The following is a 15966-nucleotide window of genomic DNA, read 5'->3' on the forward strand; positions in this document are numbered from 1 at the left end:
CAGCACTGAGGTTACAGATGTGAGCGACCATGTCTGTAGATCAAACCCAAGTCCCTGTGCCCGCACGGCTAGCCCCTCACTGAGCTGTATCCGCAGCCTTGTAATAATCTAGGGCTTTTAAAGAGACTCCCCTCTCCTTCCCTGCCTCAGTCTGACCCACAGCCAAACTTTCTAGTTGTCTTTCATGTCATTCACAAGCTCACACCCATTAAACCTGGGTGTAAGTGAGCACCCTACTAACATGATATCAGAACTGCACTAACACGCTGCCCGCAGGCATCACCGCCCCCTCCCCACCCCTCAGTACACTAAGAGTGCCTGCAGTGTTCCCCTGGGATCATGGGGCCAATGGAACTGCAGGGAGCACCTTGGGAGGTCCCAAAGCCTGCGGATCCCAAGTATGCTTCCTGGGGGCGGGTGCGCTGCTCTAAGGGAGGCCGGGCATTGCATGGCGGGTGACTAATGGATCTTGCTTTGCCCCATCAGGCAGATCTGCAATTCTGTTCAGGAACTCTGACAGGCAAGGGGCGTGACTTCATCCCACACCAAACAGACTGGACATAATAAAAAGGATAAAATAAAGCTCAGCATGTGACCCAGCCAGTTCTTCAGCATGACTGTCACAGCACAGGGGAGTTGCTGTCCTGGGCAGGTCCCAATGGCACCTGGACCACTGTCTCCTAGGCCACAGAGACATCTTCACTCTTGTCAGTGTGCTTTGGGGTTCCAGCCTGGTTGTCTCCCTACTTCTGATTAACTATAATTGAGCTATATCATCATATATGAAATAATTGGCTATCAGCCAGTTCTTAGGAATGAGATTCAGGTTTGGGGAGGGGCGTGGCACTGCCCTGTTGTCTGAAGACCCACCCTGGCTTCAGGCATTCTGTGGCTTCCTGGAGCCTGGAGCGGCAGAGCCATTTTTCACACTGAGCAGGTGAGCGCCCCTTGCTCATCATCCTTTAACTTACACGAGATTGTTTGCACGCTTAGCTGCCGCGCCTCATCTTTACTGCACCGCACACCTCATTTGTTTACCACAGAGGCAGCGTCTTCCGCTGTTCATTCATGCATTGTACACAGCTTGACTTTCTCCAGCACACTAATTATAAACCTTTCTCTACAGGACACTACGTCCCTTTTAAATTCTAGTCTTTCAGGCTCATAAACGATCTGATACTTACATATATTTTTATCTGGCCATATATTTCATGTTTTCTCATTACTCTGTAATTAAAGCTTCCAAATGGTAGTATTATTCACTTTTTATAACATTGACTTTTCTGGTTTCTAAATCTAAATGGTGTATATAAATTGCTTTCTCATTTAGGTGTTAAATACATTCTGATGCCCTTGCTCTTCATTTTTCAAAAGGACTTATTCTATTTTTGAATCATTATTATGCTATTTTAATTATTATTGATCTATAATAGGTTTTTTGTTGAATACTGTTCATCATTTTTCTAAATGGGTGCAATTAAGTTCTTAGCATATCTTTAGATAGCTGAGTTGAAACTGCACTTATCTCAAATTAATTCAAAAAGGACTGTCATTTTTACCGTAGAGGATTCTACCGATTCCTGTACGTGTCTATATTAAGATGCCACCGTTAAGAGTGTCTCCATTCTCCTGTTGTAATTCCAGCGATGGTTTGGTTTCCAAAGAATGCACAGCTGGATCTCGCTGACTTGCTTCAAGTGTCCTCAATGGCAGCTTCAGTGAGTGTGGGTGGGATCTGAGCCAACCTGACCTTCCTCTGTGATGTGAGCATGCCACTCCGTTGTGCGGAGTTGGCCACAGCCCCACCCTAGAGTCTGCCTGTCCTTGTATCCTGACTGACCCACACATGGCTGCAGGTACCCCGGCCTGGGACTTCTCAGACACAGAACCTGTTATCCTACGGGGGATCCCACCACACTTGACACAGTGAGTGCAGAGTCCAGCCGGGGTACGGCTTTCCGAGACACACACAGGAGCCGAGTCCTCTGGATGAGCCTGACACAGCCGAGCTCCACATGTGCTCTGGTAGCCCGTGAGGCAGCACCACCTCTCAGTTAAGCCTCAGCCAGCTCACAGCACTGACGTGGAGGCCATACATTTTGAGATGGCTTACTATGTAGAAACAGTAGTTAAAAAATCGGGAATACTTTGGAAGGTTATTTATCTAGTTAACTTTAGAATCTTTTTCGTATGCTGTTTTTTGAGACAGTTTTCTCTGTGTAGACTTACTCTATAGACCAGACTATCCTCAAACGCAAGAGATCCGCCTGCCTCTGCCTCCTGAGTGCTGGAATTACAGGCCACCTGCATGATGATTTTAGTTTAGAGTCTTTATTAATTTCCATTTGACTCTACTTTCTAGATCTATAAGCACAACTACATTTTAAATCACTGATATTTCCCCTCCCCACACTGCACTGTTCATGCAATCCCACACAAAAGCTGACGGCTGCTGTGTTTTGCATGCGTGTTCCCCACGGGCTCACTGTTTGAACACTGGGTCCCCAGCTGGGGGTGCTGCTTGGGAAGGATGTAGAGCCTTTAGGAGGTGCAGCATTGCTAGAAGACGTGGGTCTCGGAGGCCTGGCCCCACTTCCAGCTCCCTGCCCTGTTTCCTGAGTGTGGTCAACCAGCTTCTGATGCTGTGGGTAGCCACGTCACGCTGTCCCTGCATTATGGACTGTATCTCTCTGGAACTGTGAACCGGCATTTTATCACAGCAACGAGAATGCAGCTCAGGCAGCTCGCGTGCTCAATCTGATGAAAGCACTAATCACCAGCACATTCCCTCTGCACTCTGTAGACTCCATGAGACTTGGGAAGGACCCTCTCAAACCTCATCTTTTATTAGAAACAGGTCCCAATTCTATTAGATATACTTCTAGGAAATTAGTATAATCACTCTTAATTACTTTACCTATTGTAACTTATTATAATTAGAGCTTTTCTTTTATTAAACTACTTAAACAATGAATACTCTCAGTCTGCTACAGAATTTCATGTAAGTTTTCTCACAGCAATCATACAGACCGAGGCTCTCTTTTTCAGAGATTTAAAAAGAAAGAATTCTATTCCACAAGAAAGCTGCCTCTAGATTTCAGGAAAGCCTTGCACAGGCACCTTTATCCTTGGCAACTGAGAACAGTTCATTCTCTGGGTAGATCTGAGTGCAGCTGTTGTTTTGGAGCACCTAGGATGGCTTTTCAGTGACCTCCACACTTGCTTTGCTCTTTGTCCCCCCATTTTCCTTTCAATACTCACTTAGGCCACCATGTAGTTTATTCCTATGTAGCTGAAATTCCTCAATAACTTCTTTTAATCTCCCTTTAATGTTACCCAGAGAACACTTAATGTGAAAATGTGGAGGAAACGTGGGTGAGGGTGAGGGGGCGAGAAGCCGCATGCAATACTCAGTGCAAATGGAGCCCGCCTGGCAGAGGCTGCAGCAGTGTCAGGCGCGTGGCCTCCCATGGGTGAGGTGAAGGCGCGGAGAGTAAGTGTTGAGTGGGAGCATCACCAGGAGTCAGCTGAAGCACTGGCGGGGGGTGGGGGGAGACCGTGAGCTGAGGGACAGCTGCCATCTATAGACTGTGTTTGGTGACAGGTTCTCTCTAGTCTCTCAGCTAATCCCTGGCGCTGGGAAGCTGCCTGAGCTTCCTAGCAGTCAAGCTGTTTTCTGTGGCACTAGATACGGAATCCTGGCCCTGCCCTTTCTGAGACAGGATCTCGTCTGCTGCTCAGGCACCGAGCCCATGGTCCTCTTCCCGCTCTGACTTTCAGGGAGCTGGGATGACAAGCCTGGGCCAAGGCCTGCCTTGGAAACCACTCCACTAGGTTGGTGGCTCGGGCTGGCCAGGCCTGCGTTCTGCAGAGGACAGCAACACCCCAAAGCAGCACAAGGTCTCATGACGCAAGCCAGAGAGCCTGTGTCTTCTGTAGGATGACCACCTGCTGCAGGCCAGGAAGCTTCTCTCTCATTAATCCCATGACGCTCACATACTTTTATGGTCTGAGATCGTATCTGCTAAAGGTTAATCAGCATTCAAAGAAAACCTCTGTTAATCTATTTACACAAGGCACTGGTATTTTAACTGGATTTCATTTCATTGGTCTGTGTGTGCGCTGCATGCCCATGAGTGTACACACCCACGGTACCACACGGAGCCCAAAGGTGCCGATCACATGTCCCCCCTCATCATCTCCACACCTCCCTGGCTTGAGACAGTCTCCCTGTACTGGAGGCTTGTCATTTTGGGTAGACTGGCTGGCTAGCAAGCTCCTGGATCTGCGTATCTCTGCTCCACCCCACAAGGCTGGGCTGCAGGCGTACAGAGACAATGCCCGGCTTTTGGTGCAGTGCCGGGGCTTCAAACCCAGGTCCCTGTACTTGTACACAGTACTCTTACCCACTCAGCAGTTAAGTGCAGTCAGGTTAGTTTTAATACTTTTCGCATTAAACTGTTCCTGAACACCATGTGCTCCTTTCAGAACTCCCAAGGGCTTTCGGGGACACACTTAGCATGCAGAAGCCTTCCCGTCGTTACTCAGTAACAGGGAAGGGGATAACTGTCCTGCACTGGGCTCAGGCACTTGCTAGGCAACACTGCACACATCTCCAAAGTGCAGACCCCAAGCCTCATCTCTGGTTCTCCTGATGAACTGTTTCACTGTGGTCAGCAAGGCCTGGGAACATGCTCCTCTCTGGAGGGGGCTCATGGAACGGGCCAGAGTCCTGGTGACTCATCCATGGTCACAGTAACACAAACCCGCCTCTCCACAGTCGCCATATCTAAACATGTTCAAAGCGTTGTAATGCAGCAGGGGTGAGCCTGGTGCCCTGGCTCTGCTCTGGCTACTACAACAGAGCCTTGGCACTTAAACTTCAGCTCGCAGAAGACGAACAAGACCTTTTTGGTGATGAATGAGCAAGTCAACGGGACACATGACTGCCGCGGAGGAACTCTCGACTTCCTCAGGAAGAACTGTCATCTGTTGTGAGACTTTTCCTGAGCTAATGGAGAGAAACTTCTATTCATCCCAGATGCAGACGACACTGGGGAAGTGAGGAACCAAAGAAAAGGGCCATTCAAGGCGCCTGGTAAGCCAGTGAGTGCTGGGGTGACAGGAGAATGCGGACAACCCCACTCTTCCTCTTACATGCTGGACCATCCAAAAGGCCACACACAGCTGCACGAGAGAGGGCATGGTGCCTGAAATCTCAGTCAGGGCCCATGAGCACCCTCTTCCATGAGGAATGGGGGTGGCTCCAGCCCACAGTGCTCCCCTGCATGCCATAGCTGCTGGTTTAGGGTCCCTGACCCCGAGGAAACGGTCACACAGACGGTTCACCTCGATAGGCCAATACATCCCATGTCTAAATGGCTGCCTTCAGATGTGCCAAGTGCTGCTTATACCACCACCCTCAGCATTTATAACAGTGGAATAAGCAAGTGTGTGGGCCCCATGCAGACTGCTTCCAGGGCAGAGTGAGGCATGATGGGAAGCAGGAAGGGCACACTCACTGTGTGTAAGTGTCCCAGTCAGGTAAAACCTCACTGGTGGACACGCACCCCAGAGGCACAGTATAAAGAAGGCCTCTTCAGCAGGCCACGCCACAAGGGGAGAGGATGCGTTACACAGCAGCCCGATAGCCCCGGGAGATGGTCCCACCGCTGCCCTGAACCCTGAGGTCACAAAGGTGGAGCCACAAGCAACTGAAAGGCGTGAGGGGCCAATGGAACACATATCCTGTTTAGGCTGAAGGTCCTGACAGTCTCAGTGGGCAGAAGGCACGACAGCCCCAGCAAACTACTGGCACCAACTCATCTACTGGGAAAGGCGGGCACGTCAGAGTCTGTGCGTAAAGTGTCCCCGCAGCCAGCGTGCTTGCACACTTGTTCCCCAGCCGGGCTTGACGCTAGGGAAGTTATGGAAACTGAAGAGGTCACATGTGGGGTCATGCTGGGTGAAGGAAGTCAAGGATGACATTTATAGGCTAGCGCCACTTCCTGGTCCACTGAGACATGAACAAGCGCCCACTGCCCACTCCCAGGCCAAGGCCTGCCCACCACTGTGCTGTCAACGGTCTCTCTCAAACCATGAGCTTAACGTAGGGTTGTCCTCTCAACGAGAAAGATAATACAAATGACAAATGGCAAAACTCCCAATAGTTGTGTCCTGTGTCACACGAGGCCCCAATAGAGGGAAGCACGTTTTTCATCTACTTTGTGGATAGTTCTCCAAAGGAGAAGGATGTTCCCCAGGTGGCTGCTTTAGCTGGACAGTCATGGCCTCAATGGTGACCAAAAGCAGTGTGGCCGCTGGAGAGTTTTCAGAGCTCAACTCACCCAGCACAACCCACTGACCACAGGGTTAACTGACCCAACTAAAGCCTACTGACCACAGCCCACTGACCACAGGTTTAGAAGAAGCCAGGGCCCACAGAGATAGAGGTCTGCATGGGGCAGACAATCTTGCCGCAGTCATCTGGCCTCTTGAGGGTTCCCTCCATGTCACTGCAGTGAGCTTCAAGGACAGAGCGTGAGCCAGGCAAGCATGTCTGCTTTTCACACAGGGAAACCAAGCCAAAGAGGAAAAGGGGCTTGTGGATCAGGTGGGAATTGGTATGTGGAGCAGAATTTAGGGCTTGAGCCCTCTGTTGAGCACTTGTCACATGACACAGCTGCCTGTAGACACTTCCTTCCCCCTTTTCATCTTCTAAGATGGGCAAAGGACTCAGCATTTGCTGGATGAGCCAATGCACAGATGTGTGCTCCTCAGCCACAGGACAGGCCCCGCAGGAGCACACCCCCTGGGCACAGAGGGGCCCTGGGTGTGAGTGGGTGTTTACCTTCAAATGCCCGTGCAGCATCCACGAGGTGGGACCAGTCTAGCCCTGTGGCTGTGTCTGGAAGTGGCATCAGGCCAGGATCTGCACACTTGGACTTATCCGATAAGGACCCGTCAGAGAACCAGAACTCATCTGAGCAGAAACAAAATCAGAAACAAAAGTCTGTCAGTGTGTCTCTACCCAGAGTCACAGCATGAGGCTCATTGGTCCCCAGAGTCTGTCAATCCAGTAGTTATTCACTCAGAGCATGGGACCCTCACAGGAAATCAGTCAGTCAGTCAGTCAGTCAGTCAGGATGGGAATAGGTCAGTCAGTCACAGCTTGGGGACCACAGATCCCACAGAGCACATTAATATGAGTGCCACAGTCCCCAATACAGTCAGCCAGTCTGTCAACCCATCCATTAGTCTACATGGCCAGTCACAGCGTGAGCAAGCTACCCACACAGAGTCACACGGTCAGTCAGCAGGTCACAGCTCAGCCACACCATTTGCCTACAGCCGATCCCAGTATGAGCACCGTAGTCCCCACTGGAATCAGTCATCGCCCTTCCAGCTATCCACCCAGTCAGCACACAGGCAGTGCTGGCCGCACACAGTCAGCCAGGCACAGCATGGGTACTACCATCGTCACAATCGGCCAGACACAGTAAGAGTACCGTTAGTGCATCAGTCCCTCACCGTCCCCACAGAGTCAGTCACAGCACCAGCACTGCTGGTCCCTTCAGGGTCAGTCAGTAAACCTTACAGACATCACAAGGGCCCTTTCCCCATCCAGATGTGGTGAGGCTACTTCAGTCAGCAGACTGGGAAGTGAAAGGATGTCTTGTCATGACCTGTGTGCACTTCCCTGCCCCCACAGGTCAGCGCTCCTGTGGCCACACGAGGCGCTGCCCTCACTTCTCCAGCGGTGCCCTGCTTTCCTGCCATTCCTGGTCTCCTGCTTTCCCGCCATTCCTGGTCTCCTTGAGCTCTCACAGCATCTCCTGAAGCGCTTAGGTCATTAATAACACTCCTTGTTAAGAACCCAGGCCTCTGAGAATAGATCCTGAAAGGGCCTGACTGGACAGGTGCGTTGAAAGTGCCTTTTCTGAACCTGCCCAGAGCATGCACACACGCATGCAGCTGCTTGTGGCTGCATGTGACTAATGAGACCAATCAAAGTAATGGCCACCTGGCTGGCTGAACCTGCAATTAAGTTCAGGGGCATAATTAAGCAAATGCACCTGTGAATTCTGCACCTTCATCCCTCTGGGAAGCTGTGAGGGGCTGGCATCTGGAAGAGGACAGGCAGTATTTGCACATGTGGCTGTGAAGGACACACACAGTCTGCTCCCACTCCACAAATGCAGCAGACCTCTCATAGTGACAGTGACAGTGACAGCAATCAGACAGGGCTGTTTCCAGGAGACCATGCTGACATGTGGTGCTGTCTGCCCACGTGCTCCCAGTCTCCTCTGTGAGGGAATGACCACTATGGCAGCCTCTCCCTGTGCATCTTTGCACTAACAGCAGCTCATGCTTGCACACTGCCACTGTCAGGTGCTAAGGTGGCAGCCGGGCAGGAGCTGGGAGAGAAACATGCATGAACTTTGGGCCCTTTCTTGGAGGCCTCTCTGGGATATAATGGCCACTGGGCAGCGCCAGGAAGGAAGACAGTGGCGGGTGTTATTAGTAGAATAAGAGGGACAGTGGCTGGCTGGGGAGGAAGGCCTCTGTGAGAATGGAAGGACAGTGGCTGGCTGGGGATGAAGGCCTCTGTGAGAATGGAAGGACAGTGGCTGGCTGGGGAGGAAGGCCTCTGTGAGAATGGAAGGACAGTGGCTGGCTGGGGAGGAAGGCCTCTGTGAGAATGGAAGGACAGTGGCTGGCTGGGGAGGAAGGCCTCTGTGAGAATGGAAGGACAGTGGCTGGCTGGGGAGGAAGGCCTCTGTGAGAATGGAAGGACAGTGGCTGGCTGGGGATGAAGGCCTCTGTGAGAATGGAAGGACAGTGGCTGGCTGGGGATGAAGGTCTATGTGAGAATGGAAGGACAGTGGCTGGCTCCTATTTAGAAGGCAGGGTGAAGTCGCCATCCTCCTGTGGGAAGCACTCCCCCCGGCTACTCAATGAAGCAACCAGTTGGCAATCTTGGGCTAAATAATTCAAGCTCTGTTCCGCAAGTGTTACAATAAAATGTATCTGTTCGGCCTAGGAAGCCAATAACTGACACACAGAGACTGAAACCTAATTCAAAGCTGCACGCACTAGGGCAGAATCTAAACTGCTACTAATCTAACAATAAACTAAAATAAACTACTCTAATTCTCATAACCTACGTGAATCCCGAGCACTTGCCAATCTGATCCTTCTAGGGCGGCTTCTCCCTCCACTTCCCCCACTTCCTGTCCTTCTGCCCAGCTGATTGGCTGAACAGCACTTTATTGACAGTTGTTACATCCACTCAAGACGCTCCTCCACACTGAAGCGAGAACAAACAGGAATCTGGTGCAGGAGGGCAGAGGAGAGTGACTGGGTATGCAGGCAGGTGCATCTCGGCCAGCCCTGGAGTCGGCTCACAAGGGAGCTAAGCAGCACTAGGCACGCAGGAAGTGCCTGTATGACCAGAGGCAAGGGCAGACAGGGGGCCAAGGATGGGAAGTCCCCTCCGGCTGGAGCCTGTGGTGCAATCTACAGAGAGTGACTGCTCTGTCACACCGTGGCAGCAGGACAGCCATGGTACAGCTCAGCTCACAGAGGACAGTCACTGAAGGGGCTTCCGGAGCCCTTTGCACAAGACAGGCTAGGTGATGTGCTCTGAGACGGAGTCCTGTCTAAGGAGGTGACACTTGGTTGAGATCTGAGCAAGAGGACCTGGCAGACGCCTGCCACACGGCTGGCATGAAAGCGCAGGATGAGTGTGGGTAGATTTGACCTGAGCGGGGACAGCCTCAGGTCGTGGCTGTCTCTCAGACAACCGAGGAGCCACCTGTGGCTTTTCCAATAATCAAAGGCAGGCACATTTAACGTTTTTCTTCCATCGAGTGGAAATAAGGTAATTACAAATAGGAGCTGCCTTTTAAAATTCCTCTTTTGTCCAAAGTCTCAAACTAGCAACAGTCCAGTACATGTCGTTAACTGACACGGATATCTCTGCCTGCGTTACTGGACTCTACACTGGGAAGCCAGCAAGTGCACTCACCATGCCAGGACAGCCATGTGGCCCCAGAGCTGGGAGAGACACACTGCCATGGTCTGGGGGTGTGGGTATGATGGGAAGGACCCTGTGACGTCACACACTGTGTCTGCTCTGCTCTCCAGGTTGATGGCTTCTAGAAAAGACCACTTGTCATGGCTACTCACAGCTATCCTTTCAAATCTAACTCTCCAAAGTCTTGGGGTGCCTCAGGAGATTCAGAAAGTGACCAGCTGGGGGACAGCACTGACCAGCTTCCTGGGCACAGTCACAGAGCCTTTGTCAACAAGTGGCCAACCTCCAGAAAAGCATTTGGCTCCTCACAGAGCCAAGGCGGCCCGTGCTATCTAACACTGAGGCCAGACAAGACGGTGCACTTAGGAGAAAGGCATACAAAATCCTAACAGGAGCACTTCCTGGGGCTCTGAGGAGAAAGGCATATGAAATCCTAACAGAAGCACTTCCTGGGGCTCTGAGGAGGTGAAGAACAGAAGAGGGCATGGCTGGCAGGGATGCGCTTCTGGGTACAGGTGGACAATGCACAGACTAACGTGGACAGAACCACACACTCAATTATCCCTACCCATACTGCATGAGGACGGAGGTTCTGAGATAAGGCTAGCACCAGACCCTCCTGCACACCCAACACAGCCTCGGTATCCTGTGGATTCCTAACACCACTTCGCCATGCGGCTGTGCCCGACTTTGTTGCATTATAAATGCTGTGGGGCCACCCTGACAGCACTGACTGCACGGCCCTGAATGTGGGATTTGCAGGTGACAAGTCTGGATCAGTCTGACAAAAAGAGCTAATCATGGACACTCCAAGTCTCCGTGTGGCACAAAGTTTATGGCTGAGAGTCTGGCACGTGTTCCTCACTGTTCCCACATGGAGGGCTGTTTCTGTGGATCAGGGTTCACACTGCTGCCACATTCTCAGAGGGGTCTGTGGAACAACTAGGAGGATTCTGAAGGGACAGATGGAGACTGCCATGTACCTGGGGTGGTCATGGACCAGTACCAGCATCCTCCAGCAAGGGGGAGTCATGGGAGTGAGAGTGCACAGGACAGCAAGGGTCCTTAAAAAAGTAACAAGATCATGGTAAATCTTGCTTCTTTCTCATTTTGCTTTCACACTGTGGAAATATAAGGAAGGGTTCAAGAAAGCACAGGCTGCCATGAGAGATGAGAAAAGGCAAAGTGGAACCTTAGCTGCTGTTCGGAAGGAGGCGGCCAGCATGAAATGCTATGCTCTCCAGCTACAGGACATGGCACTGGCACAGTGACCAGTGCCTGCTGCAGGGGAGAGGGCGAGAGGGAAACTGAGCTGTACAACGCTGTGGAGCCAGCAGCTAACATCTGTACAGAGCAGGTACAGGGTGAGACCTGAAGCCAGAACTGTGGGTCTGGCTGACAATGAAGCATCAGTGGGCTCCAGTGAACCAAGGCACTGCGGTGCTCAGTGCTTGAGGTGTGGGGCTGGAGGCCTCAGGCTTGTAAAGGGAAAATGTGGAAACTACAGTATTTTCTGCTCAATCCTTCTCTGAATCTAAAACCTAAGAAGTGGATTTATCACCAGCACTATTTATTTAAGAAACTGAAGCTAAAAAAAAGAAAAAGAAAAAAACTGAAGTTAATGAACAGAAAACCTGACAAGATAGAACTAAGGGTCAGTCACACTTGTGGTATGGGAAGTGAAAACTTAAGGGCATAAAACAGAACTTCAGCTGCTTCACATAAGCTTCTATGAGACACTCAGTGGCTGTCCTGAGCTACGGGAGACCCTGGCTCCGAAGAGAGAGGGGTGTGTGCGTGTGCGTGTGCGTGTCACAAATGTGTCCGTCTGTGCTTTTGTCTTGCTATTGAGAATCGCAGAATCTTTGTACCAGGCAGGGCAGCACGCTGCACAGCAAGCAGCGCACAGGATGAGGTCCGCACAGCTTGTTAAGCGTTATCAGAAGCCTTACGTCAGAAACCCGGGTGTTTATACACACTGCAGAAGCTAAACTGGTTCTAGAGACAGTTCTTTCTATGAGGAAATCTAAAAAACAACCTGGATAGAAATCTATGGTTAAACTGCTATCTTTTCTGTGTTAAAGATACGGGGGCCAGGCTTAGAAACTAACACAGTGGGAATGCACAGGTGGATCAGTGGGAAAACACTTGTGCAAACACGAGGACCTGAGCCTGGATGCCCAGAACCCGTAAAAAAGCCACGCGTGCCAGTGTGTGCCTGTTCCACAGTGCAGCTCCCACAGACGTGCTGGCTGGCCACGCTAGCTGACACAGCAAACTCCAGGTTCAGAGTGCCCTGTCTCTACACCTGTACATATTTTCATGCACGCATACGAGTGTGCACATGCACATACACACACAGACAGACACACAGGGCACTAAAAATTATAGTTTTAAAACTTGATGTGGCAATCATCAGACTGAGCTGTGGCCGTGCTGTGAGCTGGGACACAGGATGACACAGGTTGTGACACGCAGAGGGCTGTAAGGCTGTAGCTGGGCCTCCCAACACCCCCACTGCTGCAACCTGCTACCAGGCCCATGAAAAGGGGAGCTGGGTGTTTGGCACAACCTCACAACCCACCCCATGCCACTGTTGCTCTTTGGAAAAGTTAAGACTCTATACATAGCTCCCTTCAGAGATAAAGTAAAAACAGCATTTGATAAAGATGTCTAAGGTAAACCACCTTTCAGCTTTGCTACCTGAAAATGACTTAAAAGCCAAAGGAAATAGTGCCAGCCATTGACTCTAGTCCCCTGTGTGCACCAGGGATGCCCGGCGTGAGCACCCAGACCTGCCCACGCAGCCAGAGTGAGCCGGCTCCACTTACTCCGTAGGGTCCCCATGCTGGGTGCAGGGTGGGTCCTGGGAGGCAGCGTGCTGTGGTATGGCGGAGTGGTGCTGAACAGAATGTCGTTGGGCAGGGCCTGGTCCAGGATGGAGCTCCGGGAACTGGCAAAGGACGATCCCCTACGGTTGCTGCACACACTCTCGTCTGACAGTGTTCGGTACAGCGACCTCCGCGGAGACAGGTTCCCATAGAATGAAAACTAGGGGTTGAGCAAAGCGGGGGACATTAACGATCTATGGGTGACAGAAGTACTGGTCCATACCTATAATCCCTAATACATGGGAAGCTGAGGCAAGGGGACTGCTGAGAGATCAAAGCCATCCTGAGTTTCATGGCAGGTAAAGGCAAGCTTGGGCTACCATACCAAGACCATCTCAAACCCAAGCAAAACAGCCCGAATAAAGATGCGGCTAGGTGTCTGACGGCTATGAGAGCAGTTTCCTCAAGTTCTCCATTAGTTCAGGAAAGCCAAACATTTGGGGAGGCTCCTGGGCCATGCCTAGATTTTAGGGTTCCCTCCTCTAATACAGGTTAGACATGTATGGCTTCATTAATTCTGAAATGTTAGATGGAACCGTAGGAGGTGAGTGCTCTTAGAAATACAGGGGCTGCCATTTCGGTCAACCCAATTCAGAAGCACACGCTGTGGCTTGATGGGAATTGGAAGTGACTACGTTTAATATTAGGCCACTGATGGCAGGGAGGGCCGAGTGAGTCCAGGTCACAGCTAATTCTGGTACTAACATTCTGTGAGCCGTAAACAGAAAAGTAGTTTGAATCCAGTAAATCCCGCTGTACACTTAAAAATTGCCACTTACAAAAGTTTTATTATAATTGTTGGAAGCTGAATTGTAGCTAATGGATGTGGAGTGAGCCTGCCCACTGTGGGCCCCGGAACTGTATGCAGCGAGTGGAGACTGTGCTGAACACAGCCAAGCACGCACGCACCCACTTCTCTCTGCTCTTGTCTGTGAATGTGATGTGAACCAGCTAGCTGCTCGAGGTTCCTTCCTGCCTTCCACACGTGTATCGACTGTACTCTGAAAGTACGAGATGAAATAAATCCCCTTTTCTCAGTTTGTTTTTTCATTGTTTTAAATCACAGCAAGAGACATGACACTAGGACAACAACTTTAAGGAACCATTAACATCACTGTCTGTTTTCATCTCAGATACAGTAAAACAAAATCCAAACAAAGAAACAAGGACTCAAAAAAGTCAGACCTGACCTGAATCCCCATCACTTCCTTGGTATACTGAGCCACATTCCTCTCACATAGATACCACCTCTATTACACACAGAGTGGCCAGGAGGTAGAAAGCCCTCAACTGCCTGTGTTCTAGCCATCTGCCTGTGTTCTGGCCATCTGCCTGTGTTCTAGCCATCTGCCTGTGTTCTAGCCATCTGCCTGTGTTCTGGCCATCTGCCTGTGTTCTGGCCATCTGCCTATGTTCTGGCCATCTGCCTGTGTTCTGGCCATCTGCCTGTGTTCTGGCCATCTGCCTGTGTTCTGGCCATCTGCCTGTGTTCTAGCCATCTGCCTGTGTTCTAGCCATCTGCCTGTGTTCTAGCCATCTGCCTGTGTTCTAGCCATCTGCCTGTGTTCTGGCCATCTGTCTGGCCCTTCTAGCGAAGAATAAAATACTGTGTGTGCGCGCGCGCGTGTGTGTACACAGATGCCATGGCAGATTGGTCAAAGTCAGAGGAGAACTTGGGGGAGTCCGCTTTTTCCTTACCATGTGGGTCCTAGGATCAGGTGACTCGGGTCACGAGGCCTAGCAGGAAGTGCCTTTAGCTGCTAAGCCATCTTGTCAGTTCTTGCTTTCAATGATTTTAAAAAGTGACTTAAGAGAGAACCTAGGGGTGCGGGGGCTGGAGAGATGGCTCAGAGGTTAAGAGCACTGACTGCCCTTCCAGAGGTCCTGAGTTCAATTCCCAGCAACCACATGGCGGCTCACCCTGGGGCGAGAGAGCCAAGACCAGTGAATTCGTCCTGAGAGAAGGTACTGCTGATGAGAGTATTAACTCTGTGAGGATTCAGGGTTTGGGCTCCAAGTAGCCCTGCCCACCTCTGGAACAGCCATCCTCCCAGGAGGACCTGGGCAGGGCACAGGCTGGAGGTCCTGGGTCACTGGCCCCGGTTTGACTATCTCTCTGTCTAGGCACCGTGCTAAGCTCCTATGTGCGCCTTCCTAGCAGAGCTGGCATAAGCGGTTATCACATCAGCACACAGGTCACACAGGCAGGGGAGCCTACCTGGCTCTCAGAGCACCGGCAAGAATCCGATGCCCCCATCGCCGCCTCCTCAGGCTCGCTCAACTTCCAAAGGAACGAGCAGGGGCAAGGGCAGGGCTGGGATTCAGCTCTTGCCTAGAAGGTACAAGGCCCAGGCTTCCACCCTCAGTACTAAAAACCAAACCAAACCTGCCGCCCATGCCAGCGGCCATGGCCACTTTACACTGGGCTGTCACTGGGACCACAAAAAGGGTTGTGGGGAGGCACACGAGCACTCCTGAGCCGCACGATCCCTGTGTCCCTTGTGGTCACTCACCTTCCGTCTCCCCTCCTCCACTAAGGGGCTGTCAGGGAGCATCAACTTCAGAAAGTCATCTTTGGATAGGACGTGCTGAGTTTCTGAAACAGAGTCCCCTACTGCTGCCGGGTGCTGAGGGGCTGTGGCCATGATGCCCACTTCGCCATAGATCCTGACGGAGTAAAGAACCAGAGCACAGGTCAGAGCAGCGGTGGCTTACCTGTAAGGCCCTCGGGGTCAGATCAAAGTCCAGGAAACAGGTTAAGGTAGAGGAGATGCTCAGTCAGTGTGAGGACTTAGGTTCAATGTCCCAGAACCCAGATAAAAAGTCCGGTGTGGTGGTAGGCTTGGCATTGGAGAGGCTGAGACAAGTACATCCCTGGTGGCCAATGGTCAGCTGGCCTAGACTCATCAGCTAGCTACAGGCCAGTGACAGACACTGTCTCAAAAATCACAGTGGGTAAAGGCCAACGCACAGTGGCCAAGGTTATTCTCTGACCCCCACACACACATACATGCACACGCACATGCATACACACAC

General features: G+C 51.3%; 1 protein-coding gene across 2 annotated transcripts in view; it reads right to left on the reverse strand.

Annotated features, from left to right (window-relative positions):
* Positions 1 to 15966, reverse strand: part of Sipa1l2 (signal induced proliferation associated 1 like 2) — a 69846-nt gene that overhangs the window by 5828 nt on the left and 48052 nt on the right. For both annotated transcript variants that reach the window (XM_051168566.1, XM_051168565.1), the window contains exons 15-17: positions 15444 to 15597; positions 12871 to 13090; positions 6851 to 6982 (exon numbers count right to left, since the gene is read on the reverse strand). In XM_051168566.1, coding sequence (XP_051024523.1) covers positions 6851 to 6982; positions 12871 to 13090; positions 15444 to 15597 — 506 coding nt within the window. The remainder of the gene's footprint in view (positions 1 to 6850; positions 6983 to 12870; positions 13091 to 15443; positions 15598 to 15966) is intronic.

The sequence above is a fragment of the Acomys russatus genome, chromosome 26 (genome assembly GCF_903995435.1).
Source record: "Acomys russatus chromosome 26, mAcoRus1.1, whole genome shotgun sequence".
Lineage (NCBI taxonomy): Eukaryota > Metazoa > Chordata > Mammalia > Rodentia > Muridae > Acomys > Acomys russatus.